The sequence below is a fragment of the Cervus elaphus genome, chromosome 27 (genome assembly GCF_910594005.1).
Source record: "Cervus elaphus chromosome 27, mCerEla1.1, whole genome shotgun sequence".
Taxonomy (NCBI): Eukaryota; Metazoa; Chordata; class Mammalia; order Artiodactyla; family Cervidae; genus Cervus; species Cervus elaphus.
Window position 1 is genome coordinate 51,645,851 of NC_057841.1, and position 22,426 is coordinate 51,668,276.

Genomic DNA, 22,426 nt, shown 5'->3' on the forward strand with positions numbered 1-22,426 from the left:
ATACACACTAATAGCAAAAAAGTCAAAAGGCACATATAGAAAAAACACAATGTCACAAAGGACTAATCTTTCTAATGTAAAACGGGTCCTAGAAATAGATACAATAAAGATGCCAATATGAGAATGAGCAAAAAACATTAGCACAAAGATGTTAGCAATCCTAATGCCCAACAATAGGGAATGATTAAATATAAACTGATACTGACATACAACAGAATACAACGCAACTTTTAAAAACGAATGAAAAAGGATGTAGACAAATCAGAACTCACACACAAGGCTAGTGGGAATAAAATGATGAGGCCACTACGGAAAGGTTTGGCATTTCCTCAAAAAGTCAAACAGAGTTATCACATGACCTAGTAACCTTACTCTTAGCTATATACCCAAAAGAACTGAAAACCATGTCCACACAAACTCTTGTACATGAATGTTCACAGAAGTATTATTCATAATGGCCAAAAAGTAGAAACAACCAGAATATTTATCAACTGACAAATGGAGAAACGAAATGTGGTATATATTCATACAATAAAAAGAAATGAAGTACTGGGGCATGCTACAACATGGATGAACCATGCTACATTATGAAGGAAGACAGATACAAAGAGCCACACATTGTATGATTCCATTATATGAAATGTCTATAAAGGGAAAATCCATACAGACAATAAGCAGATCAGTGGTTACTATGGGCAAGAGGGTGAGGGAAATGGGGAATGACTGCTAATAAGTAGAGGGGTTCTTTTGGGGTAATGAAGTTCTGGAATTAGACAGCAGTGACAGGTTTACAACTTTTATGAGTTTATTAAAAACCAAGTAAATAGATACTTTGAAAGGGTAAATTCTGGAGAACCTGAAGTATATATCAATAAACGTTTTACTTGAAACACAAAAATGAGAAAGCTCTCTAAATGCTTGTATACAGAAACTGCCAAGATAGACTGCTAACTGAAAAAAGAAGAAAATTCAAAACACTATGCATAATTTCTTACCTTTTACATGAATACAGGGGGAAATAAGAATCTAAATTCATAACTGAATATACATGCATAAAAAAATCAGGAAGGATACATAAGAAACCAAGCATGAACGGTGGTTACTATGCAGACAAACAGGAGGGCTGCAGAGATGGGGAACAAGGACAAGCAGGAGATGGTTCATGTGCACTTTTATGAGTTTGATATTGGAACAACATAAATGTATCTATCACCTGCTTGAAAATGAAATTAATCAAGAATAGAGGATTATCATAAATGATAAAATCAAACATTTACTGATTACAATCTGATGACACAGAAATAAGAATAAGCAAAAACCTAAAACATATTGCTGTATGCTAAATGAGTCACTGTCCCCAAGTTAGAAAACAGAGGCTCTGCTTCTCAGTTCTCTACTGAAGTTACTCTGTTCACTTCAAAAAATAACTCCCCTCGGTCTCAGTTTTCTTATTTGTAAATAAATACATTAGGCAAGATGATCTCTAGTGTCAATTCTTGCTGTAACTTTCTATAGTGTTCAAAAAAGGAATTCAAGGCAACATTATATTCAAAGCAACAAAGTTTTAAATCTATTAATTGGGCTATCTGAGGTGCCAAATAATCAGGGAAAAGAGCCAAGACAGGCCAATACTTGAAAGAAACCAAAGTTCCACCATGCTGAGTGTGGTGGTTTTTAAAAGATGAAAAATGTTTTAGGCCAACAGATCTTTCTTGTTTAATGTCCTTGTATAATCTTCAGAAGATTTTCATTACACAATCGCCAAAACAAAGTCAACTTTAAAAAGCCAAAATGTTGCTTCGGCTGCCATGTTATCCCAAGAACTTTCCACCATCTGGGCTGGAAATGTCCTAGAACAAACTACTGTTGGAGCAAGTTATTAATTTCATGTGAAGAAAAAAAAAAGACAAGCGCCATGACCTTGCACTGCTCTGCTTGGGCAGAGTGGAACACTTGGATAAAGACAAAAGCCTTCATGACATGGGTGTTAGTGTTGGCTAAGGACAAAGTCAACGAAATGTGCAGGAAAAAACATCCTCCTCTGACTTACTATTGGATAAGAAATTGACAGTACTGTAAATGGAACATAAGTTTAATAAAAACAACTGACAAGTTCAAAGGATTAATACCAAACATTAGAAATATCAATGTCATGCCAACATGAAGATTCCAGAAGTAAAATATGAGGAAAGACTAAAAAGTGGTATATTTCAGATACTATCAACAGCAGAGAAGTTTTGAAGTTAAAAAAATCAAAAGCATGGTAATACTCCTCAATTATAAAAGCATTAACAATGGAGCAGAAAGTACCTGGACATTAGGAGTCAAGAAACCTGCATTCTACTATCAGAGATGTCACTCAATTACCTTCATCAGTCACCTTATCTGTCAACTTTATCGTACGTAAAATAGTAATGGAGTGGATCAAATATATTAAACACATTCCAAGTGTCTATGGTTTCTCAAAGAACTAATGCTATGTATGTAATGATGCATCAAATGGATGAAATAGCCATATTATCTTCTTGAAATAAAGCTCAACCAAGAGTTTTTAGAAACATTCTAAAAAATAAAAAATTAAGATGCACTGATAAGGTGGATACACAATAATAAAGCAAATATACTGAAATTGTTACATGGGTGTCCAAAGTGCAATTATGCCTGCTTAAAAGTTCCATCACAAACAAGGAACAATTAGAGAAAAGGAGCTCTCAAAAATTAGAAGTGATTGCTGAACCTTCATCGAAACTTAGAAATGGCTTTTAAATACATGAAGAGATAGTCATCTCACTTGTAACGGGAGAATGCATGTGAGGATCATTAATGTGATTTCCATTTTTGCCTTTGGACATGGGGTATCTCTTTTTGGTGGGTTCCAGCATTCTCCTGTTGAAAAATCAACAGCCAGCTGCGATGCTGGTGCTCTTGCAGGAGGTAAGCACTCGTCCTCTACTCTGCCATCCTGATTTCCATTTCTAACTTACAAAAAACCTGTAACAGACTACATCAGCATGGCTCTGTTAAATGTTTTTGGTGGAACTTACAAATGGTATATTTCCTTTAGGGAACAAGTTTTTACCAAATTTACTATATTTTTATCAAATTTTTAAATGGTCACACTTAATTGCAATTCTAAGACTTATATGAGGGCTATATATGTGTATAGATGCATCAAGTGAATTTCTGTACACATACTGCATCCAATGCAGTATTATTCAGATCTAAAAAGACATGAGCTACTAAGCCAGGAACACAGAGGAAACTTAAACACACATTACTAAATAAACAAGGCCAATCTAAAAAAGCTTGTACTGTAGGTTCCAACTATATGACACTCTGTTGTTATAGTCACTAAGTCATGTCTAATTCTTTTGCGACCCTATGGACGGTAGCCCGCCAGGCTCCTCTGTCCGTGGGATTTCCCAGGCAAGAATACTGGAGTGGGTTGCCATTTTCTTCTCCAGGGGATCTTCCTGACCCAGGGGCTGAACCAATGTCTCCTGCATTGCAGGCAGATTCTCTGCCACAGAGCCACCTGGGAAGTCCACAGGACACCCCAGAGAAGGTGAAAATATGGAAGCAATACAAGGATCAGTGGGGTGACCAAGGCTTAAGGGGGCATGAGGGATGAACAGGCAGAACTCCGAGGAATTTTAAGGCAGTGAAAGTATGCTTATGAAACTATAACGATGGATGTTGTGGCTGCTGTTGTTCAGTTGTTAAGTTGTGTCCGACGCTGAGTTTCCACGGACAGAAGCACACCAGACACATGTCATTATACACCTGTCAAAACCCACTGAATGCACAATGCAACAAGAATGAACCCTAATGTACACTATGACTTGGGTGACAGTGATGCATCAATGTAGGTTCATCGACTATAACAAATGTGCCAATGTGGTGAGAAATGTTGACAGCAGAGGAGGCTGTGTGGGAAGAGGGATACAGGAATATTCTATACTTCCTGCTCAGCTTTGCTGTGAATTTAATATTGTTCTGAAAAGTAAAGCCTTTAATTTAGAAAAATGAAATACTGTTATATTATTTAGCTAAATAGATAAAGGTAAGATAAGGGTAAAGGTGTATATATAAACCATCAAAATAGCTAATAATGAAAAACGATTGTCTCTGGAGACTAAAGAGACATAAGACAAAATCAGTTCTCAGCATAACCCCTTTGTGCTTCTCGACTGCCTTCCCAAACCCTATGCACATACACATTATAATCTAAGACAAGTGCATCAATGACTAGCTTTAGATATCCAAAGGTAATGTAATCTGGATTATGCCCCCAAAAGAAAAAACTCTATAAAGAATTAACTTATTGATACATAAGTAGGACAAAAAATTAAAAAGGAAAAAAATCAACTGTTTGTTGGTAGAATTAAAATTCAGTTATTAATGTCAAACCAGCTCATTCATATTTTCTGATACTTGTACTAATAATAGGAAAAGAAATTAACAAAAGCATCCTGTACCAGTCTTGCTTTTATTTTTTTACTTGTGTTAATTCACTTTGGCTGCACTGGGTCTCTATTGCAGCCCACAGGCACCCCCGGCAGCGTGCAGGGGCTTCTCCAGCTGTGGCGCAGGGGTAGCTCCCGTGGCAGAGCACAGGCTCCAGAGCACTCAAGCTCAGTAGCTGCAGTGAGTGGGCTTCTCTAGTTGTGGCACCCAGGCTTAGCTGCTCCAAGCCATGTGGGATCTCAGTTTCCCGAACATGGATCAAACCCACGTCCCCTGAATTGGAAAGCAGATTCTTAACCACTAGACCACCAAGGAAGTCACCAGTCTTGCTTTTATAAGAGCAAAAATTCTTTGAAGGCAGAGATTCAACATTTTCAGGGCTGAGTTATATGGAAGAATCCTGCAAACTGAGTCTCTCACACCTAATGCCAGGCTAGAGCCAGTCCTCCAAAGCAGTCAGAGAAGCTGCCACAAAAGAAACTTACTTCAGTTCTCACACAGAGGATTCAGCTTATGCTTTTGAATCTTATACATCCTGTTTCCTATGACCACTATACTTGTTAATGACCAAGGCTATTAGTTTCTACTGAGAAGTTTAAAATGGGAAAATTAACTCAGAAGAAAATATAGCCAATGCTTTTCTTAAACACTATGTGTAATGTGTGTGTTAGTCACTCAATCGTGTCCAACTCTATGCAACACTATGGACTGTAGCCCGCCAGGCTCCTCTGCCCATGGGACTTCTCCAGGCAAGAATACCGGAGAGAGTTGCCCATCCTTTCTCCAGAGGATCTTCCTGACCCTGGGATTGAACCTGGGTCTCCTGCATTGCAGGCAGACTCTTTACCATCTGAGCCATCAAGGAAGCCCTACTATGTGTAAAGCAACACACTCTGGCGGTGGGGGAGGCCTATGTCAGTTTTAGTCGCGGCATGTGGGATCTTTGTTGCATCATGCAGGGGCCTTCGTTGTTGCACACAGACTCTCTACTTGTGGTGTTCAGGCTCAGCAGCTGTGGTGTGCAGGCTCTGGAGCGCACCGGCTTCAGAAGCTGTGGCCTGTGGACCTAGGTACTCCGCAGCAGTGTGGAGTCTCAGTTCCCTGACCAGGGATGGGACCCACATCCCCTGGATAACAAGGTGGATTCTTAACCACTGGACCCCCAGGGAAGTCCTGCAATACATTTTTATATAATCATGAAGCATTTTAAAATTTACAAAAGCATTTTCGAGTGTTTTACTCTGGTCTTCAACACAATACTAAGCAACAGATCCTTGGCAGTGAGAGCCCTCGACAGACCTCATCCCAGGATGAGACGCTCCCTCCCAGCTGCCGGTCCCTCTAGGCAGCCAAGGTCGTGGTGTACTAAACTATCGGCTTGTTGGGCTTGTCCCTCAATGGCTACATGAGCTGATCTCCAAACTGATGCACTTCAGTCTCCACATCTAAAATGTTAAACTGAACTGCTGCTGCTGCTGCTAAGTGGCTTCAGTAGTGTCCGACTCTGTGTGACCCCACAGACGGCAGCCCACCAGGCTCCCCCATCCCTGGGATTCTCCAGGCAAGAACACTGGAGTGGGTTGCCATTTCCTTCTCCAGTGCATGAAAGTGAAAAGTGAAAATGAAGTCGCTCAGTTGTGTCTGACTGTTAGCGACCCCATGGACTGCAGCCCACCAGGCTCCTGCCTTCTCCTAAAGTGAAGTAGATGCCTTTAAATGTCTCTTCCAAGTGACAGGCTATGATCTATGAACTTCAATTTTAAAATGAGAAAACTGAAGTGACACTGCTGATGAGTGGTAAAGCTAAGATTCAAACACTAGTTTCTGGATTTAGAATTAATGGTGTTTTTTCCTACTATAAAATGTCTCTTACATGCCTTGGCAATAGTCAATTATGTGATTATGAACAATATGAGCACATGTCTTGTAATATTAACATTTGTGGTACTGGATATAGCTCAGTCAGATTTCTTCAGTAAGCCCAGTAAAGACTTACATGTTAAATTTTTTTCACTAGGATTTGCGTCCCCCCTGCCGCCCCACCCCACCCCCCGCCAGAAGCACCAAAAATCAAGTTTAAACTAATAAGCTACTGTGAACTTGGTTATGTCTTACTGGTATTTGAAAATGCCATCATCTTTCATTCAGTGCTTATAATGCCTTGAATACCTAATCCAACCAGAAATCTACACTAGGTATTTACAGCACCTAAAATTTAAATGCTGACTTCCTTTAGCCACCCACTCTGTTGAGGCTGGATTTGACACGAGTTTGGGTATCAACATGCAAGGCTACAGAAAGACATTTTCCCAACAGTTGGGCCCTTCACCGCCAACACGGAGTCTCCAGTTGCTTCACTCTCAAAGACTTGCAGACTTCATAAAGAAACTGTTTACAGTTCTTCAGGTTCTTGAACCACCTATTTATCATTAGCACCAAAAGTTTTCAACATTCAAATTTTACAAAGTATGACATCTAGGCCAATACCAACACCTGTGAGTCAAATAAATATGTATTTTATATCATTTTATTATACTTCATAAATCCAGCAACGTTAATTTTATAAATAAGATTCTTAACAGTTCCATTCCTCCCCAAATACATCCAAAATGGGTAAGAGAGAAATTATCTCTAAAATATATGTATTATGTTCTTATACATTCTAATAAAGAGAACCTTAAATATAATAGACAGTTAGCCCTTCTAACATGCAAGTCTTTACTTCATCAAACAACATAGCTTCTCTAGCCCTAGTTTCCCACAAACCCTCTGCTCTAATCCAATGAATCCACTTGTATTCCCCAAACACACGATATATACCCAAGAGGTCCCTATGCAGCTCCTCTCTGCCTCCTTGAAGGTCTGGCCGCAGCTCATCACTACAGCTCCAAATGACTGCAGCGTGTATCAGCTGTTCCTCTCAGTGGGCTTTCTATGCATCCATCCATCTCTAAGCTCTTCCAAAGTCATGTCTTTCTTTGCCCAGGGCCTAACACAGTAAATACACATAGCAAAGTGTATTCATAATATATATATTTTTTGCAGATTAACTTAATGAAAAAGAAAGTATTACATTGTGAAGGGATAATCTAAGGAATGCTGCTGCTGCTGCTGCTAAGTCACTTCAGTCGTGTCCGACTCTGTGACCCCACAGACGGCAGCCCACCAGGCTCCCCTGTCCCTGGGATTCTCCAGGCAAGAACAATGGAGTGGGTTGCCATTTCCTTCTCCAATGCATAAAAGTGAAAAGTGAAAGTGAAGTTGCTCAGTCGTGTCCAACTCTTCACGACCCCATGGACTGCAGCCTACCAGGCTACTCCGCCCATAGGATTTTCCAGGCAAGAGTACTGGAGTGGGGTGCCATTGCCTTCTAAGAATCTAAGGACTACTGAGATATAATGTTGATTTTCCCTAAACTAAATGGCCCCAGACTAGTCAGCATTTATAACCAATTATCTGAGCTCCAATACTTTGGCCACCTGATGCAAAGAGCTGACTCATTAGAAAAGACCTTGATGCTGGGAAAGATTGAGGGCAAGAGGAGAAGGGGGCAACAGAGGATGAGATGGTTGGATGGCATCACTGACTCAATGGACATGAGTCTGAGCAAACTCCGGGAGACAGTGAAGGACAGGGAGGCCAGGTATGCTGCAGTCCATGGGGTCACAAAGAGTCGGACATGACTAGCAACTGAACAACAACAATCTACCATTTCCTTAAATGTTGTGAAATGTGATTTCTCAGAGTTTCAGTTTCTGGCTGCCCCTCCAAACTGCTAATATCTATAAGACACCTAGTGTTTGTAATACAATGTACCAGAGTCAGACATGACTGAGTGACAAACACTTTCACTTTTTTCACCAACTGCAAGGGGCTCTGAGCCACTCTATCTGCAATGGACTATTCCTTAGCACACTACCTTGTTTCCATATAGACCACATGATGAGCAGCAAACAAAATATTTAAGCACACTGAATAAGCTGTGCCCCCAGGGACTTACTCATTCAACAAATATTTTTTGAGTCCTCTACATGCCAGGCTAACCTCAATACTAAGGGGACAGAAGTGAGCAAAACAAAGTGCTGGCACAGGAAGAGCCCTTGTTTTCACGTTGCTTTCATTCTAATTTTATTTGAGAAATAAAATAACATGAAATAATAATATGAAAAGTAGTGATAAGCATTAGGACAAAAAAAATAAAGCATGATGAAAGGACAGACTATGAAGGGGTGCTATTTTACGGTAGGCAAAGCAACTGTTTCCAAGAAGCCGAACCTTGAGCAGAAGGAAGGAAGCTTGAAGGAGGACAGGACATGAGCCATGCAGATGTCTGAGGGAAGATATTCAAGGCAGGAGAAGGAAGGTCAGAGGCCTTAAAGACAGGAGTGGGTTGGCAAGTTCCAAATTAGCAACAACACCAGCATGACTGAAGCAGAATGAGTAACATGGACAAGGCCAGTAGATGACACCAGGTACCTCTGCACTCGAGCAGCAGACTGTCTCATCACACACACACACACACACACACACACACACACACACACACACATACCGTCCCCCAGAAAAGGCAGTGAAGGCAATCCATTATGAATATCACATCTTTATCAATATATAACTTACGACAAATCTAGATAAAGTTTCTTAGATTACAGAATTAAAATATCTGCCCATTAGGGCTAGGCTGAGAATTAAGGAGCCCTGGTCCTTCCTCCTCTTTGAATTCACAGGTTAATAAAGGAGAAGACACATAAACGGATCTCAGAGGAAGGGGCCAGAGCTCACAGCAAGGCCCGCTCTAAGCAGACTCCCAGGAACTGTCCAGAGTGTGGCACAGAGGAAACGAGCAGAGCCTGCTCTCAACAACAGCCTCGCTGTAAACAGCTGAGAGTGACAGCTTTGACAGAAACAGCAACAAACAGACAAGGAAAGAAATCCTGTTCAAGCTCTCAAAATAAACTCTATTTCATAATAAGAAAAGCATCATAAGCAGTCCTCAAAACATCAAGTACTATGCCCATCCAACATTACTGCTTATGCAGCTAGGGCCCCATCTAAACTCCATCACTGGGTACAGTCATAGAGTCTCCATTCAACCTCAATGGCAAAACTGGAAGAACCCAACCAGTGTCCCAAATTCTAAGTGTAGTGCTTTCAACTCCAGCCTGCCAACCATGTTCCATTTCACTCTCCATTAGTGCCTTAAGAGACATACCTTTGTCATACCTTATTCCTCTCCCATTCAACTCCTTGAGATCAAGAAGGTATAACAGTTAAAAAGACAAAGTTTTACTTTTGAAAGACACTTTAATTCTAGTGGATCAACCCAATACACACTGAAAAATGTCAAGTCACAAGACTGTGCCTGACTTAATCTTTCTTTTAAATACACATATAAAAGCTGAGAGGTATGGAGTTAATAAGGAAGGATTCCCAGAAGGTGTGCAATTTTAATCTGACACTGAAGATTAACACCTCATAGAATTAATATTTTATCAACAAATCCAAACTGAGAAACAGAATCCACTTACTGCTTAAAAGTAAATTTTCATTACAGATGAATTCTTAGAAATTCTAGGAGTTTACCATAGTTGATCCTGTTCTCCTAATTATGAAGAATCAGTTAAAATTTACAGATTTCTAAATTCTTGTAATCACTTTAAGTTCTTGGTAATCACTTACCTTCAATATTAACAGAATGATTTCAGAGTCTCAAATGTTTAAGGTAGAGAAGTTTTGAATTACCCATGAAAGTCATTAAAATTAGATACCTCTTGCTATTTACCCACTAAGGCAGCACATTAAACTTCAATGTTTATAGCAAGACAGATGACAGTCAGGTGTGTCAGAGCATCACCAGTTTTCATAGGCTAATATTCCTCCTTAAATTATAAGCTGATCCATAACACTGCACTATGGTTATAGTAGATGAAACATTTGAAGAGGAGTTTGGTTTCACATGGAAACTGTTACCAAGACAAACCTTCTTGTAGGATGGAGTTCCAAGAACATTAAATCATAAGAAATTGTTTCAGCAGCTGGTTAAAGCTGAGTGTACATAATACAAGACATCTGGTTGTCTGTGCATTTTCAGTTCATTTAAAAAGTATAAACACATTAAAACACTGAAATGTTTGATATATTACAACACTGTCTACTTGCTCTCCAAGTGTTTAAGTGGCTGGTCTCGACATGGTATTCACGGCTTATTTACTATCTAAGGGGATTTATCATTTCCATCCCCCTTAACTTTACCACAACATTTTATCAACAACAGTAACAAAAACAATGTACTTATCTAGGATATATATGAAATTGCTGGTACTTGGTAAGAACAAATGTAATACAGGTGGTGCTGTTTTTAAAATTAACATCAGGAACACAAGAAGCCTCACACATACTATGATAAACAAACAGTAGGCAACACACAGGGCTTCCCTGGTGGCTACACGTAAAGAATCTGCCTGCCAACGCAGGAGACGCGGGTTCCATCCCTGGGTCAGGAAGAGTCTTGGGGAAGGAAATGACAACCCACTCCAGCATTCTTGCCTGGGAAACCCCATGGATAAGGGAGCCTGGCAGGCTACAGTCATGGAGTCGCTAAAGAATCAGACACAACTTAGAAACTAAACAATGACAACAAGCAATGTGTGTGTTCCCCCTCCCACATCTGACCGTATGTAACAGAAAGCTAACTACAGTGGCTTAACCAAAGGAACTGTTTGCTCTTTTAACACAAGAAGAAAACCAAAGATAAGCCATCGAGGGCTGGTGTAATCGTTTCATAACATTATCAACACCCCACGCTCCTGGGACACTGTTCTTTGTGTGTGGCACCCATCATCCTAGATTCAAGGTCGGAGCACTGCCTCCACATCCAGGTAGGAAGAGAAGGGCCAAGGGCAATGAGCTGAAGATACATGCTCTGCAGCTCCTGACTTCCGCTTACATGTAACTGGCCCAAGCTGTCATGGAACCACATTTAGTTCCCAAAGAGCCTGTAACTAAGCTGGGCACACACATCCCCCAACAATATTGGAGAAGAAGGTGAGAAAGGATACCAGGCATGTAAAGAACTGTGTCTGTCATAAGAGTTCCACTACCTGGGACACTTTTTCCATGCCCTTTCCCTATCAGTGATTCCTCAGCTGTCTCAGCCCTACCTTCCAGGCTGCATGTGACCAGACCAGGTCGCAACAGGGTTTGGTGGTTCTCATTTCTAAGCTTATAACACAATTCTTCCTATAATACAATAAACCTATAATACAAGGGTTTCTCTTGTGGCTCAGGTGGTAAAGAATCCACCTGCAATGCAGGAGACCCGGGTTCAATCCCTTGGATGGGAAGACCCCCTGGAGAAGGGAAAGGCTGCGCACTCCAGTACTCTGGCCTGGAGAGTTCCATCGACTGTGTAGTCCACGGGGTCACAGAGAGTCGGGCACGACTGAGCGACTGTCACAATACAACTCTGGGTGCTGCACTCATGCACAACAGAGGTCTGTTTTCTCACAAATGCCCATCTTTCCTTTTGGGCCACAGGCAAGGGGCATATTTCCAACAACATCTACAAACAGACTGAGATTTTGTGACGATAAATCTTAAAACCTATTTTTTTTTATTTCAAACAATAACTCCTGTAAAATATGCAATCTCGGGAATTCCCCATTTGTCCAGTGGCTAGGACGTTGCACTTCCACTGCAAGCAGCATTGGTTAGATCCCTGGTCAGGAAACTAAGATCCCACCTGCCGTGTGGTGTGGCCAAAAATAAAAAAAATAGTTTAAATAATAAAATATGCATTCTGAATAGTGGGTGTAAGAGATCACCCTCCAGTGGGGAAAACTGGTTCTTTCAGGGGTGAAAAACTTCATAGATATTATACTGATGTATGGCCTTCCAAAAAAGTCACAGCATATAAACATATTCAGTGTATCTGGAGTATTCAAATTTCATTAGGACTCTGGAGAGGCAATTAGGAAAAAGAATCCTTTTCTTTTTTTTTTTTTCATTTATTTTTATTAGTTGGAGGCTAATTACTTTACAATATTGTAGTGGCTAATTACTTTACAATTTTTGTCATACATTGACATGAATCAGCCATGGATTTACATGTGTTCCCCATCCTGATCCCTCTGGGTCAGGAAAAAAAAAATTCTAAAAAGGCTCCTCTCAACAAATAAGGTTGAGAATAACTGCTTTAAAAGTAACAAACATTTTGAATTATACAGGAACTGCATTCAGCTGTAGTAACAGAAATCTAGTTATAACAGTGTAAACAAGGTCTATTTTTCTTTTTTTTTTTGGTTGGGGTCTATTTTTCTTACATGAGAACTCCAGGAGTGGGGGCGGGAGAGGGGTAGTGGTTGATCACTTTGGTTCAGCAGCTCAATGCCATCAAAGCAGAATTTGCTGTGATTCTCTTAGTTCATGCCAAGATGTCCAACACAACTCTAAGGAGACCTTGCCCACACTCTGGAGAACAGGATGGTGGGCTCTCACAGATGAAAATATATATATGCCTCTCAGGTGAGTCAGGTCCCTGTAAAGCGCTCTGCCTGTAAGTTTCACTGGAGGACATCCCCCTACATCTCACTGACCACATCCAGCTTCAAGAGAAGCTAGAAATAGAAATCCAACCTCTCCAAAAGAGGCCAGATATAAAATCCAGAAGCAAGGAAGAAGGGAAGAATAAATAATGGGTGGACAGGTAGTTATATCTACCATGTATGTATCAGATTCAAACTGCTTTTCTCCCAAACCCTGGTTTACACAGATTAATTCTGTGCTTATCATATGCTTCATGTTGCTAAGGAGTTTATCTTCCCCTCAACAACATAAAATTCTTGTGTTGATGACAGGTCATCAAAGTCTAACTATTATCACACAAGACAACGAGAAGCCCAAGGATGTACACGGAGGCATACATAAAAGCGATACATGAAAGTACTACGCCACACCCACAAACTCTTCAACATGATCAATTAGCATGTTCAACACACCAAGAAGAGAAAAGTAATCCTGGCTTAGCCAGAACTTACAAGAGTGGAATATCAGTGATTAACTGCATCAAACAGCAGAGCAATTCTTCCAAAAGATCTTCTGAGTCAGAACCTGGTGAGACACATAAAAAATTTTTTTAACAAAGTATAAAGTAGAATTCAGTTGTTTGGAAGTTCAGTTTTCATTCCTAATGAGAATAATCATTATTACAGAAACTCAGATACTAAGCTGCCCTCTGAATAAAATCTATACACTGAGCAAGTTAACATCTATTATAATCTTCATCTAGTAGAGGAATTTTGAACACCAGCAATTAATTATATTGCTTTTAATGTCTGAAGGCAACTATGACTTCTGTAGACCACTGGTTTTCAAATTTCTTATTCTATACTATGTCTTTTCAAATAAAATTTATACTGAAGTCAAAACATGTAAAATAGATAAAAACTCAAGCTGCTCCAGCTGTTTAAATCAGAAATAGACTACCCGCACTTCTTCCCCCAATGAAAATCTGACCTTACCCTTGATCTCCCTGCAGACCCAGAAGTGCCTTCTCTGAACTCACGGAGCCCCAGTGATTACGACTGGAACCCACTGAGAGTCTAAACACCTCTTTACAAAGAGCCAAAGTCAAAATGGCTTTCCCAAGTCACAAAGTAAGCAGCAAAGGTTGGTTGCAAACTACTGTTCCAACAGAAATGCTCCTATGTCCCAAACTTCTTGAACCAAAGTGACTTTCTAACTTACGAAGCCAATCAGGATCACATGTGGCTCCCAGCTTTGGAGGTGCTACTGACGCCGATATCTACGAAACTCTGTCTTCCCTCAGTTCCTATGACTTCTTTCTAACCCACTACTTTTAAAATTCACTCGCAGTATCCACTTCCTCAGAATACCCTTCAACACTGGCACACACCCAACTCTCTTGCTCACCCTAAATAAAAACAATCATCTACACGGCATCTATGCCTTGTGCATCTGTCTGTTAATATAAATGTTGGCTACATTATCCCAGAGCTTCTGCCTACAGGTAATGCATGCCCCTATTGGACTTTGGGGCTTCCCAGGTGGCACTAGTGGTAAAGAACCTGCCTGTCAGTGCAGGCAGATGCCAGAGACAAGGGTTCAATCCCTGGGTCGGGAAGATCCCCTGGAGGAGGGCATGGCAACCCACTCCAGTATTCCTGGAGAATCCCATGGACTAAAAAGCTTGGCTGGTGGGCTACAGTCCAAAGGGTCACAAAGAGTCGGACATGACTGAAGCGACTTCGCAAGCACACATACATGCACTGGGCTTGACCCTCTTATGGGAAAAAGACAGACAAAGAGTTTGGCGCATAATGTACACTCAATAAATACATGTTCACTGAACTAAACACAGGTGTCCAAGTCCAAATTTAGCAATTGCTTCTAAAACATCAAAGCACTTGGCATCTCAAAGAGAAGTTTAGCAATTCTTTTTTCTAGACCACATCACCTGGTATTCAGTTTGATGTAATTCCTTCCTGCCTTGCAATAAATAGAAGTAAGTGGCACAGCAGCCCTCTGAGAGGTCAGGGCAAAGCTTGAAGAGAACATAAACCATACTGAAAACATCAATCAATGCTAAAAAGAATACACAGCAAGACTCAAGTTCAATAACCATGTTAAAGTCTCACTCTAGAAGCAGTAGGTCACTACCACTTAGCTCAACAAGTGAAGGAAAGTCAGGAGAAGAGCCAACTCAATCTCTCTCAAATCCAGAGCTGTCCAACATGACCCATGTGAGTTAACAACCTATTCCAACAAGTGGTCTGTTGGCATGTATTAATAATATATACTCAGTATCTATTCGCTGAACTGTCATTCCATGCCTTACCCTAGAGAATGTGGTGACCCAGACCCAGAAATGTTCAGAATCACTGATTTCCTAAAGAACATTTTAGACTAAGTAAGTTGACCAGTTTACTAACATACCCCTGCTTTAGCCAAGCAGCCTGCACAAGTTTTTTAATTACAGAGGTGAGGGAACAAGTGCTCAGGACCCACAGATGGCACCTAATTGGATTTTTTTTTTCCCTCCAGGGGTGTAAACACATCTAAATTTCAACTCTTAAAATGGTGACAAAGACCTCTCTTTGGTTCCATGTGCCATCCAAATCATGACTTCAGTCAAGTTTACAGCCAGTTAACTAAGGAGTACATTCACAGCTTCGTTATCAATGTAATCCTAATGAAAATAATGTTGATAAATCCATCTCATACAAGTAAAACATAGCATTTCAAGGTCAAAGTTCTAACAAAACTAAAGAATAAGCAAATTTCAAGTGAAATCTCTGACAATTTCCATTTACTAAAACAAAAACATTCTTGCATAATACTATATTCTTATTTCTGGGGTTACTCTAGAAGCAAACAATTGCAAGGCAAGTCAAGAATGCTAAGATTTGACTGCTTATCAGGCTTTACATTAAGCAAGTCACTCATACTGCCTTAGTTTCCACGCATCATTTATCACTCAGCTTCCATATGAGGCAAAATATCTTCCCTAGTTTCAATTAAAAACAAGTAAATATAAAACTCACCTGCCAAAAATTACAGTAACACATTCACGCATTTCTTACAGGAAAGAGAATCTTAGAAGTCCTTGAAATTTGCAGGTCCATGACAAAGTAAACTGATGTTCTTTGAGTAAAGGACTTTGCAGAGATTTGAATGTGTTTACCGTGTTGTGAAGTTTTACAAACCAGAGTTGTGTGTGTGCTTTTTTTAATCTCTTAAAAGAGTTTTAAATTGCCTCTATAGCTCCAGCCAAATATTTTAATACTTTAAATCATAAACATTCCATTATCTCTAGCCCACATTAATCCTAACAATCATTCTTAAGGAGTAGATATCATCATCATTTCACAGATTAAGGCTCAGAGAGGCTATTTACCTACAGTGAGTGGCAGAGTTCAGATTTAACCTAAATTCAGACTTCCAAAGGGAGGGTGGGTGTGGAATTTACAAATTACTTTTAAAGACCCGTTTCTATACAAAGCTAGAAAAAAAATCCAGTCAACCAATCCAAGTGTCATTGAAGACCCTACAAATCCCTGGTGAGTATTCTGAGCCACGTTAAGGAAGAGACTGGAAATACCACAGATTATTTTACACATCAATGTGATATCCTACAGAACCATCAATATGTACTCAAGTCCTTGACTTAAATATCTCAAACAATGAATAAATTACAATCTTTTATTAAGAATATCTTGCAGAACAAGGTCACTGAAACCTCACCCCATCCTTGAGGTTCTCCCACTCTCAAGCCCAAACGCCGCTTCAGTAGAGTCCCCAGGGTCTGTCAGCAGAGGGAGGCGCAAACACGAGAGAGCAGAGACAGGGAAAGACAAGCTTTCGGGTCACTCGCAGCTCTGAGGGGCTTTCCTTGGGGCTCAGCTGGTAAGGAGCCCTCCTGCAATGTGGGAGACCTAGGTTCTATCCCTGGGTTGGGAAGATCCCTCGAAGAAGGGAACGGCTACCCACTCTAGTATTCTGGTCTGGAAAATTTCACGGACTGTATAATCCATGGGGTCGCAAAGAGTCGGACATGACTGAGAGACTTTCACTTCACTTCACAGCTCTAATAATCTACACCTGAAACTAAGCAGCAGTTGCTCCCTGTTAATGCTTTCCATTTGGCACCCATTCAGTATCACAGAGAAGACTCAACTCTCATTTTGACCTTAGGGAGAGAACCAGAGATAATAAAACACTGTCATGATAAAATGCCTCCCATCAGAGTCAGAGGCATGGCAGGTGTGGAAGAAAGGGAGAAAAGAAAATTTTTTACAGCACTTACTCAAGGAAGGGGAAAAAACAGCACTGACGGAAAACTAAGCAGCAGCCAGAAAAAAGAAACATATGGGTCACTTAAATCAGGTTACACGTCATTACTAAAAGGAATGTTAAAAGACAGAGAGCAAACGGCTGTTGTTTTCTTTACATTCAGAAAGTCAAGCTAGGGCTTCCCTGGTGACTCAGTGGTAAAGAATCTGCCTGCCAATGCAGGAGACACGGATTCAATTCCTGATCCAGGAAGATCCCACATGGCACGGGGCAACTAATAAGCCTGTACACCGCAGCTACTAAGCCTGTGCTCTAGAGTCGGCGAGCCACAACTAACTGAGCCCACGTGCCACAACGACTGAAGCCATGTGCCCCAGAGCCCGCGCTCCACAACAAGCGAAGCCACTGCGGTGAGAAGCCTCCGCACTCCAACTAAAGAGGAGCCCCACCCTCCGCAACTAGAGAAAAGCCCACGCAGCAATGAAGACTCAGCACAGCCAAAAGTAAATAAATGTAATTTTAATTAATTAAAAGCAGTCGAACTGTCCATTTCCCAATGCGGCCCAATACTGTGCTAATACAGGCACTTAAAACTTCAGAATTAACAGAGCCACACTCCAAAGAGGACTTGAAAGTTCAGAGCAAAAGACTCTGTTAAAATGAAGACACATAGCTAGATTATACTTACTATAAACTCATAATAAACCATGGTTTTTCTGAGGGTCTAGGTTACTGTCTATTTTAGTGGTAAAGCTAATACTGGCATTATCCTAAAGTATTAAAAATCATACTTAAGCTTCTAATTAGCAAAATCAAACATACCTCCATAAATCAGTTAAGGAAAAGCAAATGGATTCACTCTTCTCTAAAAATAAAACTGGTCTACATTTCCATGCATTACAATATTTATAAACCTGTGTCCTACCCATTCCAATAAAATCTGCAATAATTCTGGTTGACTGCTGTTACTGTGGTCAAACAGAAATGCTTCTGTTTACCCTCAAGGATAATACAGTCTATGAGATTTCATCATAAAATGTGCTGTTAGTAAAATTTAATTCATTCTATTTCACTGATTACATAAAAGAAGGGGAGATAAAGAAATATCATGAATCACACTCTCACCTATTATATGACCAAAAACAAGTCAAGAGTTCCTAGAAACACTTTATTTTTCTGCAAAGTCATATTATAAATCTTATAAGCTGAATATTTTAAAAGAATAAATCTGTGCTAAATCTACACTTTCTTTTTTCTCTGAGTCACATTTTTCAACTATCGTGGGGGGCTTTTTGCATTATTTATCCATAACTAATGAGATTAAACTATCAAGTTTTATGTTAAGACAAAAATAAAATAAAAATCCCTCAACACAACTGTGTGCCCCCAACACAATTTCTGGTTTAGCGGCCCCAGGAGTGAGGGACCAGAGCAGGCAGAGAAGAGCAGTAAAGCCTGCTATCATGGGAGCCTAAGCACCTCCAAACACACCTCACATTTGGAAGGTAATTCCAAAGAGTTTCAAAAAAGTTTTAAGCCAGACGTGAATGTGAAGGAAAGTGGTTGTGTTTCCAGAGGTGTGATTACAGATTTTTTTTTCCGTAAATTTCCATCTCATATAATTTTTTCTTGTTTGTTTTGGTCTCTCACCAATCATAAGTTTTCTCACCTGTATGGGATCCTTGGCTTCCATTTACCCGCCGGGGGGAGGCACACGCTGACAGAAGCTCCAGGTGCAGAGGCACAGCCTGCCACGCGGGGGTTGCCAGTGGAGGGCTCTGAGATGCTTCATAGAAGGGCACCCAAGTGTCAGTTTCTCTGAGTCTTTCCCTGTTTTTTGGTTCATTTATTCAGAAGAGTATCCACTTATGGCAGGAAAGGCATAAGGAGTGGGTAAAACCCCAATGTCAGCATTCTAGAAGCCAAGTCAAGACGCCTTCCTCTTTCACGTGTAGCCTCACCTCTCAGTCCTGTTCTCCCTACACCACTGCCTCCACCATGCCCGAGAACTCATACAGGGAGGCCCCACTGGTCCAGCCTCTATAGAGAACAGATTTCAGTATTAAACTGGGAAAGGGGTAGTCCCATGAAGCGTGTCACAAGAGTAGAGACCTTCCGGTCAATGCCCCTGGTTGTCTGCCTTTGGAGAGACCTGGCACTTCCAATTCCTAAACCTCTCCAGAGTTCTGTGGCAAGAACTGGCTTGTTTCTGGAATTCTCCAACCCTGAGGGCATTTGGCTCCCAGCTTCCAGTGGTCAGTTTAGCTCAGCATCACTCAGTTTTCCAACTTGCAAACTGTGATCAACACTGTTTCCCCTCTTTCTCTTTAACCTAATAAATTCATAACTTGTTCAAAATCCCTTTACTGACATTTTCTGGAGGTTTCAGAAGAAAGCAAGATGATCATGTATATTTAATCCACTATGCTTGAGAGCAAGTCCTACAAAATAAATAATTTTAAAAAATAAACACAGGGGAGGGGAGGGAAGGCTCAAGAGAGAGGGGACATAGTACACATAGAGCTGATTCACTTTGCTATACAGCAGAAACACAATACTGTAAAGCAATTAGATGCCAATAAAAGATAGTAAATGAAAAAATTATAAAAACATATATATGTTGAACTACTCTGTGCCAACAAAACGTAGTCAAGCAAGCCTTTCGCCTGGACTTGACAAGCCTCTCTTCAAACCTGCACAGCGCTGTGCTAGCTGGCGCTCAGGCTCCTCAAGCCCACGGCCCCCGCTCTGCCAGCGCTCCCCGCCAAGGCTGCCTCCTTTCTGCTTCTATCTTCAGTCTCGCAATATCCAAAGGTATCTTCCCTCATTTGAAAATGTTTTAACCTTCGTAACTATAATTGCCTTCCACTGGCAGCAGTACTGTGGAGTAGTTACTCCAAAGAGCCCTCCTGTACAAAAATAATGAGTTCATGGCTAAAACAAACTCTTCAGTGCACTAATGGGCTTCCAGAAAGTAAAGGACACCTCCCAAGGACCCCAGCACCATAACCAAAATGAATAACCACAAGCGAACACTCTGTGGCTTGAATCTGAGGTAAAACACTGAGCAAGAAGCAAACTCTTAAGGACAGGGTGTCCCTGAGGATGCAGCCAGCTACTGGGAGACCTAAGCCTTCAGCCTGGCCACTGGGACACTGAGCTTGACAGCCCCATTAAACCAAAAACTGCTAAAGGAGACGAAAGTGGTCGATGCTGCAGTCCCTGAGTCCCTTTAGAAGCAGATGCAAATCTCTCCCTTACTTGGGGCCTTAGATTAAGATCAAACAAATAGAAGCTCACAGTCAGCATTATCAAAGACTTAAGGAAACAAGCCACCGTTAACGAAACCAGGAACAGATTTTGGTCCCTAAGGACTTAAAATATTGGCTTTATGCACACAAAATGTAAAATATCAGTTATTGAGTCAGCAAGAACAGCACACAACACCAACACTGAGGAAAGCAAACCTGCACTGAAAGCAAACGGAGAACGCAGACAATTCTGCAGCACTTCAGTGTTGCCGAGGGCTGGTTCTGTCCCTTTAACTGTTCCTGAAAGCGTGGAATCGTGGAAAGACCTATCTTTGCATAATGATACAAATTCCCTCCAGCAAACAATCCACTACCACATCACACAGAGCCCACAGGAAAGTGTTCAAATATGAAATCCTCACATATTTCAATTATAAACTGAGCGCATACTGAGAGTCACTTTACCCTCATAAAGACAGCTTCACTGATTATGGCAGCAATATCCATCTGATCACGGCAATATTACAGTGAACTGGGATAAACAAAAAAATTCAGTAAGCTGTAATAACCCAACAATCCTAAAAAGCCTCAGTTGATTTGTTCAGTTGTTTGCAGACAGTCCTCTACTTTTGTCAATTTAACCTTTAGAGACTCCTTACCATTGTATATTTATCTATTCTTGAACAGTCTTTCACACAACTAAGTCAAATATTCATACACTGGCTAATCAATGAATGTTTTCAGCTACCGTACAGTGAGGTTCCATTTTTTCCCATTCAGTCGTATCTGTGCAATCATTTAATTTTATCACACCTTTATAAACTGTAAAAAGACACTGACAGGAAATATCAATGTCACTAAGACTTACACTAGTGATAAGGAGTCTCAAACGAACAACCTAAAGCTAAGATGAAAATAATTTTACATATGCCAAAAACAGCAAGTCTTTAACCTTAAGAAGATGTCCACTGGACTTACACTGGTGGACAAACAGCAGCTCAGCTGCAAATGAAAAGAACAAAAGAGCACTGTAAAATCCTGAATTGCTAACCAAATAAAGGAAGAGGACAGTCTGTCAACACACAGAACCATCAACAACCAGCCCTCACAGATGGCTCCTTCAGTGGGACAACCATCTTGATAAAGTGGCCATGACTGAGGAGTGCCATCTGCCCTGACTCTACATGAAACCACCTGGGATGTAGAAAACCATGGTTCTCAAGCATGGATGCGAGTGGGGAGGACAGGGACAGCAAGGGTGACGAAAAACGTGCACCGTATCTCTCAAGCACATCAACCTTCTCAATGGTAAGTCTGAATAAATGCTTTTACAGCAAAATAAAAATGATATTGTATTAAACAAAGCACAACACTTCCCTAATTCTTCTCACATAACGCAAAACAAAGTTTAGGGTTTGCAGGTGCGGGCTGGACTGTGCTCTCAGGCTCAGTGGGGGTAAACATTCACTCCATTATTGTTGACAGAACTTGCTGGAAAGGAACGCAATTCACTAACAGAATTACATCTGGCACACTTGGGACCACAAAGACAAAGCCTAATATTAACAAAACTAACACATGCAAGGCATAATCCCCATTAAAAGCTCTAATCAGTTAAACACCAATATATATTTAACAAATATAGAAGGCTGATTATCAAAGTAGTAAATTAAATCTATTAATGTATAAAGCCCTATGTGGGCAAGCAAGCCCAATGAAGGCAGAGGTGTTTTGAAAAAATAAACCCAGGAAACTCAGAAGCAAAAGTGCCTTTGCCTTGAGAAACTGAGAAGCAAACACGAAAGGAAGATGCAAAACTACATCCTTCTGTTTGCAGAGCAGAGAGACAGACACGGAGGACAGACAGAGACACGGACACAGACAGAGACACGGAGGAC

The 22,426-nt window shown here is 40.7% G+C and overlaps 1 protein-coding gene across 4 annotated transcripts in view; it reads right to left on the reverse strand.

Moving 5' to 3' along the window:
- Positions 1-22,426, reverse strand: part of DYM (dymeclin) — a 382,780-nt gene that overhangs the window by 299,214 nt on the left and 61,140 nt on the right. For all 4 annotated transcript variants that reach the window (XM_043889419.1, XM_043889417.1, XM_043889418.1 and 1 more), the window contains one exon: positions 13,503-13,575. In XM_043889419.1, the coding sequence (XP_043745354.1) occupies positions 13,503-13,575 (73 nt within the window). The remainder of the gene's footprint in view (positions 1-13,502; positions 13,576-22,426) is intronic.